General features: G+C 44.2%; 1 protein-coding gene across 1 annotated transcript in view; it reads right to left on the bottom strand.

The window, feature by feature from the left end:
• The window catches only part of abcb7 (ATP-binding cassette, sub-family B (MDR/TAP), member 7), a 97,143-nt gene that overhangs the window by 64,909 nt on the left and 15,363 nt on the right, over positions 1-16,871 (bottom strand). The window contains exon 2 of the mRNA XM_060832468.1: positions 1,276-1,356. Within this exon, the coding sequence (XP_060688451.1) occupies positions 1,276-1,356 (81 nt within the window). The remainder of the gene's footprint in view (positions 1-1,275; positions 1,357-16,871) is intronic.

Genomic DNA, 16,871 nt, shown 5'->3' on the forward strand with positions numbered 1-16,871 from the left:
GGGCATTCACCCATCTTTCACATTGTGGGGGTGAGCTCGTCTCTTGGCATACCAGTGTGGGTATGCAATATTCAACCTTATGTTGTACTTGTGAGATCCCATTCCACAGAGAACAAAAGATACAAAAGACAATATCATGGATTTACCTGTATTTTGTTCAACAATGCATTATGCGGAGGAGTTATTGTATTAAAATTCTTTCATCTGACCACGGGTGTGTAAACCCCCACCCTATCTTTGTAACCCTGCATTTCCCATGGCTTATCCACCTTGCCTGCACATCTCTGGATTGTGGGAAGAAACTAGAGCACCTGAAGTTCTCTAGTTGTACAAATGCCACACAGACAGACAGTCATCCGCTGCTGACATTGAACCAGGCGCTGTGAGACAGCAATGCTAACTACTGAACCACCGAGCTGCCCTGCACAATGAGTCAAATTCTTAACTTGATTTTTATAAATCAAAAAATGGAATTTTAAGACAAGTTTTGCATTTGCACAGATAACTTCAGTGGGAGAATTCAAATCTTTATATAGCCACTTGATTAAAGACTAATTTATTACAACGTAACAAATTAAAATTTCTCTTTCACACGATTACTTCTGAAATAAGATTTGAAGATTAATAAATGCCTCCAATTTCTGCTTAATTTCATGGTTTTCAATCTCAGATCATCCTCCTCCAATTGCAGTGAGACGTTATTCCTTATCACAAAGTTGGAACAATAGGAGATGCCCACTGGATAAATTTTAGTAATTTCATTTTAAAAGGTGCAATGAAAATTGTAAATCAATTCCTCTTTCCTGATCATGATTAATGCGATATACTTCAATAATGATTATAATAAATTAATTAAATCAAACATATAGATTAAACATTAGTAGCTTTGGCATGCCAGGCCACTTTACACACCAGATTTGATGGCTAGACTGTTCTAGGAACAGCCTGGAGTGCGCTCTCTTTTCTTTTCATTGGCCAACATTTGGAAAATTTGGAGGAGGCAATGCAAGCCAATTATTTGAATTACTGTTTTAGCCAAACCATATATAGTATGACGAGAAGTAACTGGCAAAGGGAGAAAATTCCACAGGGAGTCTCATCACTCCAAGTATAAAAATGCCGAATGTTGTAACAGACTGCAATTAAATTATGTAGTAGATGGAGGAGTGTCAAAAAAATCATTAATAGGTAAATAAGTTAGCCAAATTTACTTCTTCCATACAATTGTCTCCACTTATTCCTACGAACACTAAAGACAGAGCACTAAAATCCAACCTTTGTAGTCTCCAATATGTGCCTTCCAGTTTCTCCCCTCAAATTTTGCAAGGTTCCAAATCTTGAATAAGCTGTAGAAGTCTATATGCAAAACAAAAGAAGAATCAGCACTTTTCATACACAGAAAATATTAATCGAAATCTTAAAGCTACCCCAAATGTTTTCAAAGACAATTTACTAAATAGTAACGGAGCTGTGCATTTACTAGGCAGAAAATTAATAAGGTAAAGTTCACTCAAATTAAATTACTGTGGAAATACTTATCATATGGAGATTACTAAGACAGCATCTAGTAGCTAATAAGGTGAACAAACGTATTGCAGCACAACTGAATATTTGAAATCTTGCAGAAGCACATCATTCAAGCTTGTAATTCAGTGTTTTTATGTTTCCAATAACAATTGCATTTTGTCTCTTCCACAATGAACAATGGACTTAGCAACACCAAGATGTCAATTGATGCTTCAGCACCAGAATTATAAAAATCAAGCATCACAGAAGCACCTTGTTTAAACGAGATGTATTGTGCTAAAGTATGTGCAGAATACAGTTCATTTTTTAAAAAGGCCAATACAGAACGACATCACAATGTAGAAAGAGATAAAAATAGAAACAGTTACAGAGAACATATAGTTTTGCAATCTTCATAAGCTTTATCCTCTTGGCTGATTATTCTCTTTGAATGCAATTTACAATAAAAGTAATCTTGGCTGCATGGTAGCAAAGCTCACAATAATTTGGATTACATGCTTTATAAAAGGAAGCTATTTTGTACGCACAACGTATTATGCAGGGACAACGGCAATGGCTGTACAGCCCTAAGTGTCAGTAAGCCCAGAAAAGGTAACAGCCAGTCAAGACGTTTAGGTTAGGCACCAGGTCAAACTTTAACACAATGGCCTGCTTCTTCCACGCCTACTTGATGACTTTCACGTAAAGAAGCCAGCAGCCAGAAATGTCAAGAATAACTAAAACTGTCATAGATTGCTCTGTAAAAGATCCCATGCTGCTATTCTGAAGCACGGGGAGTTAGTTATCCCCTGCATCCTAGCCGACAAATATGCCTCAAATCGACCATGGCAAAAACTGATTTTCTGGTTGTCACCATCTTGATATTTTGAGAATTCTAGCTCTGCAAACACTGATGACCAAATTTTTTGTGACAGAGCAGCTACAATGTTTCATAAAGAAGAGTGCCTTCTTGATTGTAAAGTTCTCAAGATGTCTGAGTCATACAGCATGAAAACACACACTTCGACTTAACTCATCCACACTGACCAGATATCACAATCTGACCTCGCCCCATTTGCCAGCATTTGGTCCATATCCCGCTAAACCTTTCATATTTATATACCCATCCAAGTGTCTTTTAAATATTTAACTGTAACCCGCCTTGACTGTCTCTGGCAGCTCATTCCATACAGACACCATCTCACCTTAAGCCTAAGCCCTCTGGTTTAGGATTCCCTCACCCTTGAAAAAGACTTTGGCTATTCACACTATTCATGCCTTCTTTTCAATCACCCAAGTCTCCGACATTCCAGTGAAAATAGCCTCAGCCTATTCAGCCTTTCTATAGCTCAAACCCTCCAACCCTGGCAACTTCATTGTAAATCTTTTCTGTACAGTCTCAAGTTTAACAACATCCATCCTGTAGAAGGGTGACCAGAATTGAACACAGTATTCTAAAAGTGGTCTCACTAAAAATTTATACAGCTGCAACATGACATCCCAACTTCTATGCGAAATGTTATGACCAATGAAGGCAAGTGCACGAGATGCCTTCTTCATCACCCTGTCGACCTGCGAATCCGCTTACAAGGAGCTATGCGCCTGCACTCTTCGGTCTCAGTTCAGCAACACTCCCCAGGGCTCTACCATTAAGCGTATAAGCCTTAGCAAAATGCAGCACCTCACATTTATCTAAATTAAATTCCATCTGCCACTCTTTGGCCCGTTGGACTATCTGATGAAGGTTCCGTTGCACTGAAATAACCTTCCTCACTGTCCACTATACCACCAATTTTGGTGTCACCTGCAAATTTACCAGCCATATCTCCTATATTCACATCCAAATCATTTATAGAAATAACAAAAAGCAGATGTACCACCGATCCTTGTGGGCACAGGTCTCCAGTCCGAAAAACAAACCTCCACTACCATGTCTCCTACCTACAAGCCAACTTTATTTTAATTGGCTACCTCCACTGGATTCCATTTGACCAAATCTTACTGAACGGTTCACCATACGGAATCTTGTGGAATGCTTTGCTGAAGTCCATACAGACGATGGCTACTGCTCTGCCTTCAATCTCATTTGTCATCTCTTCAAAAAACTCAAACAAGTTAGTGAGGCATGCTTTCCCATACACAAAGCCCTGTAGTTATGCGAAGCACTATATAAATGCAAATTTTTTAAAAATATAATGTTCTGAGAAAGAGCAGGCATACTGGGAGCCAAAAACAAAGACAGCAAATTGCAGTTTATGCAAGTACGAATAATACAGCATATACAGCATAATAATAGAGTCTGTGGCTCTAGTTAATGCATGGCTGAGGAGCTGGTGTATGGGAGAAGGATTCACATTTTTGGATCATTGGAATCTCTTTTGGGGTAGAAGTGACCTGTACAAGAAGGATGGATTGTATCTAAATTGGAAGGGGACTAATATACTGACAGGGAAATTTGCTAGAACTGCTTGGGTGCATTTAAACTACTAAGGGTGGTGGTGGGGGGGGGAAACACCTGGGGAGATAGTAAGGAAAGAGATCAGTCTGAGACGGGTACAGCTGAGAACAGAAGTGAGTCAAACAGTCAGGGCAGGCAGGGACAAGGTAGGACTAATAAATTAAACTGGATTTATTTCAATGCAAGGGACCTAACAGGGAAGGCAGATGAACTCAGGGCATGGTTAGGAACATGGGACTGGGATATCATAGCAATTACAGAAAAAAGGCTCAGGGATATGCACGACTGGCAGCTTAATGTTCCGGGATACAAATGATACAGGAAGGATAGAAAGGGAGGCAAGAGAGGAGGGGGAGTGGCATTTTTGATAAGGGATAGCATTACAGCTGTGCGGAGGGAGGAAATTCCCAGAAATACATTCAGAGAAATTATTTGGGTGGAACTAAGAAATAAAAAAGGGATGATCACCTTACTGGGATTGTATTACAGACCCCCCAATAGTCAGAGGGAAATTGAGAAACAAACTTGTAAGGAGATCTCAGTTATCTGTAAGAATAATCGGGTAGTTCTGGTAGGGGATTTTAACTTTCCAAACATCAACTGGGACTGCCATAGTGTTAAATGCTTAGATGGAGAGGAATTTCTTAACTGTGTACAAGACAATTTTCTGATTCAGTATGTGAATGTACCTATAAGAGAAGGTGCAAAACTTGACCTACTCTTGGGAAATAAGGCAGAGCAGGTGACTGAGGGGTCAGTGGGGGAACACTTTGGGGCCAGCAACCATAATTCTATTCATTTTAAAATAGTATTGGAAAAGGATAGACCAGATCTAAAAGTTGAAGTTCTAAAGTGGAGAAAGGCCAATTTTGACGGTATTAGGCAAGAACTTTTGAAAGCTGATTGGAGGCAGATGTTTGCAGGGAAAGACATGGCTGGAAAATGGGGAGCCTTCAGAAATGAGATAACAAAAATCCAGGAAACATTTTCCTGTTATGGTGAAAGGAAAGGCTGATAGGTATAGGGAATGCTGGATGACTAAAGAAATTGAGGGTTTGGTTAAGAAAAAGAAGGAAGCATATGTCAGGTCTCGACAGGATAGATCGAGTGAATCCTCAGAAGAGTATAAAGGCAGTAGGAGTATGTTTAAGAGGGAAATCAGAAGGGCAAAACGGGGACATGAGATAGATTTAGCAAATAGAATTAAGGAGAATCCAAAGGGTTTTTTACAAATATATTAAGGACAAAAAGGATAATTAGGGAGAGAATAGGGCCCCTCAAAGATCAGCAAGGTGGCCTTTGTGTGGAGTCACAGAAAATGGGGGAGATACTAAATAAATATTTTGCATCAGTATTTACTGTGGAAAAGGATATGGAAGATATAGACTGCAGGAAAATCGATGGTGACATCTTGCAAAATGTCCAGATTAGAGGAGGAAGTGCTGGATGTCTTGAAACGGTTAAAAGATGGATAAATCCCCAGGACCTGATCAGGTGTACCCAAGAACTCTGTGGGAAGCTAGAGAAATGATTGTTGGGCCTCTTGCTGAGATATTTGTATCATCGATAGTCACAGGTGAGGTGCCGGAAGGACTGGAGGTTGGCAAACGTGGTGCCACTGTTCATTAAGGGCAGTAAAGACAAGCCAGGGAACTATAGACCGGTGAGTCTGACCTCAGTGGTGAGCAAGGTGTTGGAGGGAATCCTGAGGGACAGGATGTACATGTATTTAGAAAGGCAAGGACTGATTCGGGATAGTCAATATGGCTTTGTGCGTGGGAAATCACATCTCTCAAACTTGATTGAGTTTTTTTGATGAAGTAACAAAGATGATTGTTGAGGGCAGAGCAGTAGATGTGATCTATATGGAGTAAAAAGTGAGGTCTGCAGATGCTGGCGATCAGAGCTGAGAATGTGTTGCTGGTTAAAGCGCAGCAGGTCAGGCAGCATCTAAGGAACAGAACATTCGACGTTTCAGGCATATGCCCTTCATCAGGAATGAGGAAAGTGTGTCCAGCAGGCTAAGATAAAAGGTAGGGAGGAGGGACTTGGGGGAGGGGCGATGGAGATGTGATAGGTGGAAGGAGGTCAAGGTGAGGGTGATAGGCCAGAGTGGGTGGGTGGGGGGCGGGGCCGAGGGGTCAGGAAGAAGATTGCAAGTTAGGAGGGCGGTGCTGAGTTCGAGGGAATCGACTGAGACAAGGTGGGGGAGGGGAAATGAGGAAACTGGAGAAATCTGAGTTCATCCCTTGTGGTTGGAGGGTTCCCAGGCGGAAGATGAGGCGCTCTTCCTCCAACCGTCGTGTTATGTTCTGGCAATGGAGGAGTCCAAGGACCTGCATGTCCTCGGTGGAGTGGGAGGGAGAGTTAAAGTGTTGAGCCACGGGGTGGTTGGGTTGGTTGGTCCGGGCGTCCCAGAGGTGTTCCCTGAAGCGCTCCGCAAGTAAGCGGCTGGTCTCCCCAATATAAAAGGAGGCCACATCGGGTGCAGCGGATGCATTAGATGATGTGTGTGGAGGTGCAGGTGAATTTGTGGCGGATATGGAAGGATCCCTTGGGGCCTTGGAGAGAGGTAAGGGAGGAGGTGTGGGCGCAAGTTTTGCATTTCCTGCGGTTGCAGGGGAAGGTGCCGGGAGTGGAGGTTGGGTTGGTGGGAGGTGTGGACCTGACAAGGGAGTCACGAAGGGAGTGGTCTTTGCGGAACGCTGATAGGGGAGGGGAGGGAATATATATCTCTAGTGGTGGGTGTAGAAACGGGCAGTGCGGGGTTGTGGGACTATGCGGTTGGCGGCAGTGGACGGGAGATCCCCTGAGATGATGAGGTTATGGATGGTCTCGGAGATGATGGTTTGGTGGTGGGAGGTGGGGTCATGGTCAAGGGGGCAATAGGAGGAGGAGGATCTATATGGACTTCAGTAAGGCGTTCATCAAGGTTCCCCATAGGAGATTGGTTAGCAAGCTTAGATCTCATGGAATACAGAGAGAACTAGCCATTTGGATACAAGACTGGCTCAAAAGTAGAAGACAGAGGGTGGTGTTGGAGGATTGTTTTTCAGATTGGAGGCCTGTGACCAGTGGAGTGCCACAAGGATTGGTGATGGGCTCTCTACTTTTTGTCATTTACATAAATGATTTGGATGCAAGCATAAGAGGTACAGTTAGTAAGTTTGCAGATGACACCAAAATTGGAAGTGTAGTGGACAGTGAAGAGGGTTACCTCAGATTACAACAGGATCTTGACCAGATGGGCCAATGGGCTGAGAAGTGGCAGATGGAGTTTAATTCAGATAAATGCGAGGTGCTGCATTTTTGGGAAAGCAAATCTTAGCAGGACTCACACTTAATGGTAAGTTCCTCGGGAGTGTTGCTGAACAAAGAGTCCTTGGAGTGCAGCTTCATAGCTCCTCGAAAGTGGAGTCGTAGGTAGATAGGATAGTGAAAGTGGCGTTTGGTATGCTTTCCTTTATTGGTCAGAGTATTGAGTCCAGGAGTTAGGAGGTCATGCTGCGGCTGTGCAGGACATTGGTTAGGCCACTGTTGGAATATTGCATGCAATTCTGGTCTCCTTCCTATTGGAAGGATGTTGTGAAACTTGAAAGGGTTCAGAAAAGATTTACAAGGATGTTGCCAGGGTTGGAGGATCTGAGCTACAGGGAGAGGGTGAACAGGCTGGGGCTGTTTTCCCTGGAGGATCGGAGGTTGAGGGGTGACCTTAGAGGTTTACAAAATTGAGGGGCATGGCTAGGATAAATAGACAAAGTCTTTTCCCTGGAGTCGGGGAGTCCAGAATTAGAGGGCATAGATTTAGGGTGAGAAAGGAAAGATATAAAAAAAGACCTAAGGGGCAGCATTTTCACACAGAGGGTGGTACATGTATGGAATGAGCTGCCAGAGGATATGGTGCAAGCTGGTACAATTGCAACATTTAAGAGGCATTTGGATGGGTATATGAATGGGAAGGGTTTGGAGGGATAAGGACTTGGTGCCAGCAGGTGGACTAGATTGGGTTGGGATATCTGGTCGGCATGGATGGGTTGGACTGAAGGGTCTGTTTCCATGCTGTATGACTCTATGATAAGTTGTAAAACTTCTAGGAAACAGGTGAGTGCGCCACTGAAAGCGCACATGAAGTTGTTTTTAAAAAGCAACCAGAAGGATGTCATCTCAGGTATAAGGTAGATTGCTTATTTAAACTTCACTAAGCAATTATAAGACACTTAAAGGGTACACAAGTGCCACCTCATCATGATTAAATGACAAGTAATTTCACCACTATGGGTAGTTTACATATACTAGTCATTTGTTCAAAGTGTGGGAGAAGATTTATAGCTTGGGTGCTCTTTGCTGTGGTTCTGTTCGCTGAACTGGGGATTTATGTTGCAGATGTTTCATCCCCTGTCTAGGTGACATCCTCAGTGCTTGGGAGCCTCCTGTGAAGCACTTCTGTGATGTTTCCTCTGGCATTTATAGCGGTTTGTCTCTGCCGCTTCCGGTTGTCAGTTCCAGCTGTCCGCTGCAGTGGCCGGTATATTGGGTCCAGGTCGATGTGCTAATTGATTGAATCTGTGGATGAGTGCCATGCCTCTATGACAACATGACCAGCTATCCTTAGTCGCCACACATGCAGATGACAAGCAACATGAGTTCGACTGGGACAACATTACTATTATAGGACAAGCCAAACAGAGAACAGCCAGGGAATTCCTAGAGGCATGGCACTCATCCACAGATTCAATCAATAAGCACATCGACCTGAACGCAATATACCGACCACCGCAGCAGACAGCGGGAACTGACAACTGGAAGCAGCAGGTACAAACCACTATAAATGTCGGAGGAAACATCACAGAAGCGCTTCACAGGAGGCTCCCAAGCACTGAGGAGGTCACCTAGACAGGGGACAAAACATCTGCAACACAAATTCCCAGCTCGGCGAACAGAACCACAACAACTAGTCATTTGTATTTATTCATTCAGGGAAATAGGGTATGGCTGACATTTATTCCCTATCTCTCGTTGAGCTTTCACACTGCCTTCTTTAAGGCAGTCTATTTGGTGCAGATACACCCACCATGCTGTAAGGAATGAATTCCAGGATTTTAATCCAGCAAAAGCGATGGAATGTTGGAACATTTACAAATCAGGATGGCTACTGGCTTGGAGGAGAACTTGCAGGTGATATTGTTCCCATCTATCTTCTGTCTTCACAGTTTGTAGTTATGGAAAGAGCCTTGGTGAATTTCTGAAGTACACTTTATAGATGGTACATGTACTGCTAAACGGAGAGTGTGAATGTTTGTAATGTGGTGCCAGTCAAGCCCTGATTGATGTCAAGTTGAGGACATTCATTTAGACAAGTGGGGAGTACTCCATCACACTCCTGACTTTCTATCTGTAGATGGCATATAGGCTTTTGGGAGTGAGGAGGTGACTTACAGACTGCAGGATTCCTAATCTCAGAAGGTATCTTGTGGCTGTAGTATTTAAATGGCTATTCTAGTTTGATGACTGAGCATTGGTAACACCAAAGATATTGACAAAGGTGATTGCTGTCAGAAAGCCAAATGTGCAAAATGACATTATTGTAATCTCACTGATAGTAATACGAGACAAATCAGATCCCAGAAACATTCACACTTAGCTGGTTTAACAACAGAACATATGTTTATTGCACAAAAGATACAAACAAACAAAGCTATGTTATGAAGACCTTAATGTCACAATCCACTTTTGAAAGCACACTGATAATTGAGCCCCACTAGTGCTGCAACATCACAGACTCAAAGTCCCCAATTTTCCTGTCTGATGAACTATCAAAACACTAAACTGGTTTCAGTTTTTGACAAACTAACAAAAAAAAACTATTATAAATAAATTAGTTTTAATCACAGGAAAATAAAATATGAATTGAGGGAGGGGGAGGGAGGGAGTTGTCTTTTTAAGTGTCTGGAGATTTTTGTTGCAGTTCTGTTCACCAAAGGCTGATTGGTTTTTCAAATCTGAATGACTATGTGTGGGTCAGGAGTTCTCAACATGACAATTCTGGAAACAACAAATGCTGGAGATCACAGTGGGTCGGGCAGCATCCATGAAGAGAGAGCAAACTAACATTTTGAGTTTAGATGACTCTTCATCAGAGCTGAAGAGGAGTCATCTAGCCTCAGAACATTAGCTGGCTCTCTCTCCATGGATGCTGTTTGACTGTGATCTCCAGCATTTCCTGTTTTCAGTACAGATTCGAACATCTGCAATAATTTGTTCCTCCATGATAACAATTCTGTTCACTTGCCCAGCAGCCAGTCAACAGCCTGTCTCTGGGTAAAGTTGCCCTGTACACACCCATAGTGCTGATGATTGCAGCAATCCTTCCCCATTGCTTGAACCTAGCAACAGTGTAAATGCAGCTCACAATTTGTTCCAATAACATGTTAAAACTGTAACATCTCCCACAGTTTACTTGGTGTAAAGCAGCATCTTTTTCCTATTTTGGTCTACAAACCAAAAACAGAGAAAGATGAAAAAGATTCAGTCTTTTCAACACAAGCATCAAAACAAAGTTTCACTACATTTCCCAACACGATCTGATACAGGAACTCAATCCCAGAATTAAATATTTCTCTATCTTGGTATTTAAGTTTCCATGTCACTGATTCTTTCCAAGTCCTTTACTGCGGACAAAAGACAATGTGAGATTCTTTTTGGAGTCTGCAACCTCGGACCTTTCACAATTCTAACAGCCTGAAGTTTCTCAGTGCAAACAATTTGAAGACTTCTACACATGTTCATACAACCTGCAAACTCCACAGAGTAGAAAAACACTTCAGCTGAGGTGACTGGGCCCCTTAATTGAACTCTGCTTTTCTTCTAAGAGAAAAACTGTTCACTTTAGAATTAAACAGAGCTCCTCAGACAACTTCAACCATTTTGCTCTGAAATCAGGTGGCACAGTGGTTAGCACTGCTGCCTCACAGCGTCAGGGACCTGGGTTCGAATCCTGCAATTGTCTGTTTGGAGCTTGCATATTCTCCCAGTGTCTGCGTGGGTTTCCTCCCACAATCCAAAGATGTGCAGGTCAGGTGAACTGGCTTTACTAAATTGCACATGTTAGGTGCATTAGTCAGGGGGAATGGGTCTGGGTGGGTTACTCTTCGGAGGGTCAGTGTGGACTTGTTGGGCCGAAGGGCCTGTTTCCAAACTGTAAGAAATCTAGTCTAGTCTAATCTAAATTAATTGCCTTAATATGTCTTCTATGCCTGTCAGAAACACAATTGCATAAACATTTATACAAATGACGCTCCAATGGCATCACTCATATCAAGATGATATTGATGGTCATAAATTTGTAATATCTTTTATTATTTTGCTGCGGAAAGGTGATAACGCTTAAGACTACAGAGTCTGACTGATAAGTAAAGCACAGAATGCAAAGGCTAATTTCAAAGGGCATTCAGGCCTTGGGTGGAAAACCTGACTTGGCATGCTTCTCACTCCAAAGGTTTCACATACGAATTCCAATGTTTTCTGGTTCGTGTGGCATTTATATCTACAAATGTCCATTTGCCTTCCATCAGAAATCTGCATTAGACAGAATGTATGTCTAGGGTTTCATCATTTTAATAACATTTTAGACATTACTGTTTACCACAGATTGTGTCAATGTTTGAGACATTTTCTCCAGCATTTACGGCTGATAGTGTTTTCTAATGGTACATTTAGTAAAGGGATTATACCAGCAGAACTACACTATTTAAAGGTACAATATAGGGTTTGTTTCTACATGTTCAATAAAGCTTAAATACTTCTAATAGTTAAATATAAAGGACACCTACCTGAGTCAGAGGTTTGAGAGCTTACATTCTATTTCAGGCATTTAGAACAAATCAGGTCATTTTCAGATGTCAAACCAAGGTTCTATGTGCCATGTAGATGTAAAAAAAATCCCATGGCATTGTTTCAAATAACAGAAGGGATGTTAATATGTCCAAACCAATGTTTATCCTTAAAATCAACATAAAATATAAAGCTAGCTAGTTTTTACTTTGTGGGAATTTGCTGTGGGCAATTTGGCCGATGTATATCTTCATAATAACAGTGATTATTCCTAACATACTTCATCAGCTGTAAAGTACTCGGAGACATCAAATTGTCAGAAAAGGTGCTACAGAAATGCAAGTCTTTCCTTAACAGATCGAATTCTTATCAAGAACCTAACTGTCATAATGGAACATGAAATTTAATGAAGAAGAATGAAATATAACTTGAGTTTATTGGACATTGAAGATAAAGGGGGGGGGCGAGAGACAGAGACGGGGGGGGGGCGAGAGACAGAGAGAGAGAGAGAGGGAGAGAGAGAGAGAGAGACGAGGTGGAGGGCGAGAGAGAGAGCGAGACGGGGGGAGCGAGAGAGAGAGAGACAGACGGGGGGGGCACGAGAGAGAGACAGACGGGGGGGGGCGAGAGAGAGACAGACGAGGGGGGGGCGAGAGAGAGACAGACGAGGGGGGGGGCGAGAGAGAGACAGACGGGGGGGGGGCGAGAGAGAGACAGACGGGGGGGGGGCGAGAGAGAGACAGACGGGGGGGGCGAGAGAGAGACAGACGGGGGGGGCGAGAGAGAGACAGACGGGGGGGGCGAGAGAGAGACAGACGGGGGGGGCGAGAGAGAGACAGACGGGGGGGGCGAGAGAGAGACAGACGGGGGGGGCGAGAGAGAGACAGACGGGGGGGGCGAGAGAGAGACAGACGGGGGGGCGAGAGAGAGACAGACGAGGGGGGGGCGAGAGAGAGACAGACGAGGGGGGGGCGAGAGAGAGACAGACGGGGGGGGGGGCGAGAGAGAGACAGACGGGGGGGGGCGAGAGAGAGACAGACGGGGGGGCGAGAGAGAGACAGACGGGGGGGCGAGAGAGAGACAGACGGGGGGGGCGAGAGAGAGACAGACGGGGGGGCGAGAGAGAGACAGACGGGGGGGGCGAGAGAGAGACAGACGGGGGGGGGCGAGAGAGAGACAGACGGGGGGGCGAGAGAGAGACAGACGGGGGGGGCGAGAGAGAGAGACGGGCAAGGGGGGAGCAAGAGAGAGAGAGAGACGAGGGGGGAGATAGAGAGAGACGGAGGGGCGAGAGAGAGACGGGGGGGGCGAGAGAGAGAGACGGGCAAGGGGGGAGCGAGAGAGAGAGAGAGAGAGAGAGACGAGGGGGGAGATAGAGAGACGGAGGGGCGAGAGAGAGAGACGGGGGGGCGAGAGAGAGAGACGGGGGGGGCGAGAGAGAGAGACGGGGGGGGCGAGAGAGAGACAGACGGGGGGGGCGAGAGAGAGACAGACGGGGGGGGCGAGAGAGAGACAGACGGGGGGGGCGAGAGAGACACAGATGGGGGGGGCGAGAGAGAGAGACGGGCAAGGGGGGAGCAAGAGAGAGAGAGAGACGAGGGGGGAGATAGAGAGAGACGGAGGGGCGAGAGAGAGAGACGGGGGGGGCGAGAGAGAGAGACGGGCAAGGGGGGAGCGAGAGAGAGAGAGAGAGAGAGACGAGGGGGGAGATAGAGAGACGGAGGGGCGAGAGAGAGAGACGGGGGGGGCGAGAGAGAGAGAGACGGGGGGGGCGAGAGAGAGAGACGGGGGGGGCGAGAGAGAGAGACGGGGGGGGCGAGAGAGAGAGAGACGAGGGGGGGGGGCGAGAGAAAGGGGAGAGAAGAGAGCGAGAGACTCAGCTCCTCCTTAAAACAGAGGGAGATTAAGTTATTCCTCAAACTGCAGCATTTACACTATGATTAGATAGTCACATGCTGCCTGCAAGGCAGAAACCACCGCCCCTCCCATGGACATTCAATTTCTTACATGTCAGCAGAACAAATTCACCCTTTAACACCTCAAGTATATTCTGCCATTCAATGAGATCATGACTGCTCTGGTTATACTCAACTCCACTTTCCTGCCTTATTCCATAACCCTCAATTCCCTCTTGAAGAAAGCTCTCTCAGCCTTGAATATTCTGCAGAACCTAGTTTCAACAGTTTTGTGTCAAGAATTTCACTATTCAGAAGAAATCCCACACAGAAAAGATTTACAAGGATGTTGCTGGTGAGAATGTGTATGAGCAGGTAGAGAAAGAATTAAGATTAGGGTTGCGCGACAAAGGCTCAGCCAGCATGACTCTGACCAGATAAGAACTTGCAGTAAATAATGAGGTGCTGGATGCAAGGGTAGTGGTTTAACGAGGTGAAGAACATCTATTGTTCAATGCCAGTTAACGAGGTGAGGAACATCTATTGTGTAATGCCAGATGACTTAACTGTTACTGTTGAGGCTCACTGATTGTAACGGTTACCCAATCAATAAAGACGTTGCTCCCTGTCATTGACTATATAATTCCCTAAGAATCTGCTGTTCAAGGGAAGACCTAGAACTCATGTCCTTGTGTATCACACTCTCTCCAGGGCTCGGAATGAAGGTAAAAAAGGTAGAGCCATAATGTGTCTCAGCGTTTGCTTTGACCGATATGGAAACGGGACGACACTAGGACTGGAAGGTTTGAGCTTATTCAGCCTGTCCCTGTAACTAAGGTTTTTTGTCCCCCTGGAGCACTGGAGATTCAAGGATGACCTTATAAAGATTTATAAAAATCATGAGCGGCCTGGATAGGGTGAATAGCCAAGTTCTTTTTCCTGGGGTGGGGAATCCAAAGCTAGAGGGCATAGACTGACAGTGAGTGGAAAGATTTAAAAAGGACCTGATGGGTAACCTTTTCACACAGAGCATAGCCTGCGTAGAATGGACTGCCAGAGGAAGTGGTGGAGGCAGGTACAATTACAGCATTTTAAACACATTTGGATGGGTGCATGAATAGGTAGAAAGGTCTGGGCCAAATGCTGGCAAATGGGGTCAGATTGGGATATCTGGTCGGCGCGAATGAGTTGGACCAAAGGGTTTGTTTTGTGCTGTATGACTATCTTAAATGTACAAACTCTGACTCGGATTATGCCCTGTGCTTGTAGACTCTCCCATAAATGAAAAACAACCTAGCTCCATCGACTCTGTTGAGCCTGACAACCTTAACCTCATTCTTCTAAACTCCACTTAGTGCAGGCATCAACCTCTCCTCCCCATACCATGAGTTAACCTAATGAACCTTTGCTAATGTCAGCATTAGAAAAGGGATGAAAATCTATTCACACTATTCCAGCAACCTTGCATAGCTTCAGCAGGACTTCCCTATTTTTCATATAAAGGCCAAAAGTCCATTTGTCTTCCCTATTATCTGTTGAACTTAGATGATAGCTTGTGATTCATAAACAGCAACCCCAAATCATACCGTGCCGCTACATTTCACAAATTAAATAATATTCAGTGCTGTTATTCCTACCAAAGTGCATAATCTCTCTCTCGCTTCCACTCCCACCCAAACCCCACCCCCCCCAATTTTCCAGCTGATATCAAAACATTACAGAAATATCTACTGAATCATATAATCGAATGGCAATTGAAAAAAAACAGTAGGGATCAATAATTCTCCTAATACCTAAAACTCAATCTGATGGGAATTATGAATCTTCAGTGATGGCAGCAATGCAAGCACCAAATATAGGGTTCTCTATGGATTCTTAGCTGTGGTCAGAAGCTAAAATATATCCTAGTCTATACAAAAAAGAGTGCACTAAATCAAAACAAAATTGTGACTTTGTTGGAAGTTTGAATTTATTAATGTTGTGCTGATGGAAAACTGAAATAGAACATTTTTAAACAAATCTGATTGCAATGTTTGATACTGGAATTAAAAAGAGCTTTACAATAAAATTGCTTTCCAATGTTTGGAATCATCGTGATGGAACAGTCAGCTCAAAACTTTAGCCATTGAGATCTATGACTGCTATGGGATTGACTGATTATTTCGACCATCAGCTGTTCAAAAAGGTAAGAACGGGGCTTTTAAACGGGCAATGTTATTTTGAAGTGTTCAATAAGACAAAACGTTTTGTGCATAGCAACTACCATATAATACTGAGGTTTGTGATGTTATGTTAATCTCTAAATTGTTGAGTTAAGCCACAGAAAAAGGAGGTTCCAAATACCACTGCAGTGCAGAAGACCATCCTAGCAGGACGTATATACTTAGTGGTAAGGTTCTATGGAGTGTGCTGAACAAAGAGACCTTGGAGTGCAGGTTCATAGCTCCTTGAAAGTGGAGTTGCGGGTAGATTGGATAGTGAAGGCAGCGTTTAGTGTACTTTCCTTTATTGGTCAGAGTACAGGTGTTGGGAGGTCATGTTGCGGCTGTACAGGACATTGGTTAGGCCACTGTTGGAATATTGCGTGCAATTCTGGTCTCCTTCCTATCAGAAAGATGTTGTGAAACTTGAAAGGATTCAGAAAAGACTTACAAGGATGTTGCCAGGGTTGGAGGATTTGAGCTATAGGGAGAGGCTGGGGCTGTTTTCCCTGGAGCATCAGCTGAGGAGTGACCTTATAGAGGTTTACAAAATGATGAGGGGCACGGATAGGGTAAATAGGCAAAGTCTTTTCCCTGGGTTCGGAGAGTCCAGAACTAGAGGACATAGGTTTAGGGTGAGAGGGGAAAGATATAAAAGAGACCTATGGGCAACTTTTTCACACACAGGGTGGTACATTTATGGAATGAGCTGCCAGAGGAAGTGGTGGAGGCTGGTACAATTGCAACATTTCAGAGGCATTTGGGTGGGTATTTGAATAGGAAGGGTTTGCAGGGATATGGGCCGGGTGTTGGTAGGTGGGACTAGATTGGGTTGGGATATCTGGTCGGCATGGACAGATTGGACCAAAGGGTTTGTTTCCATGCTGTACATCTCCATGACTACCTTACCAGCTATAAGCAGTTCGTGGAATTGATTCATCTGCCACACTAAGGCAACTGTGACAGTTTAAAATATCTGAC

This window comes from Hemiscyllium ocellatum, chromosome 11 (assembly GCF_020745735.1).
Source record: "Hemiscyllium ocellatum isolate sHemOce1 chromosome 11, sHemOce1.pat.X.cur, whole genome shotgun sequence".
Taxonomy (NCBI): domain Eukaryota; kingdom Metazoa; phylum Chordata; class Chondrichthyes; order Orectolobiformes; family Hemiscylliidae; genus Hemiscyllium; species Hemiscyllium ocellatum.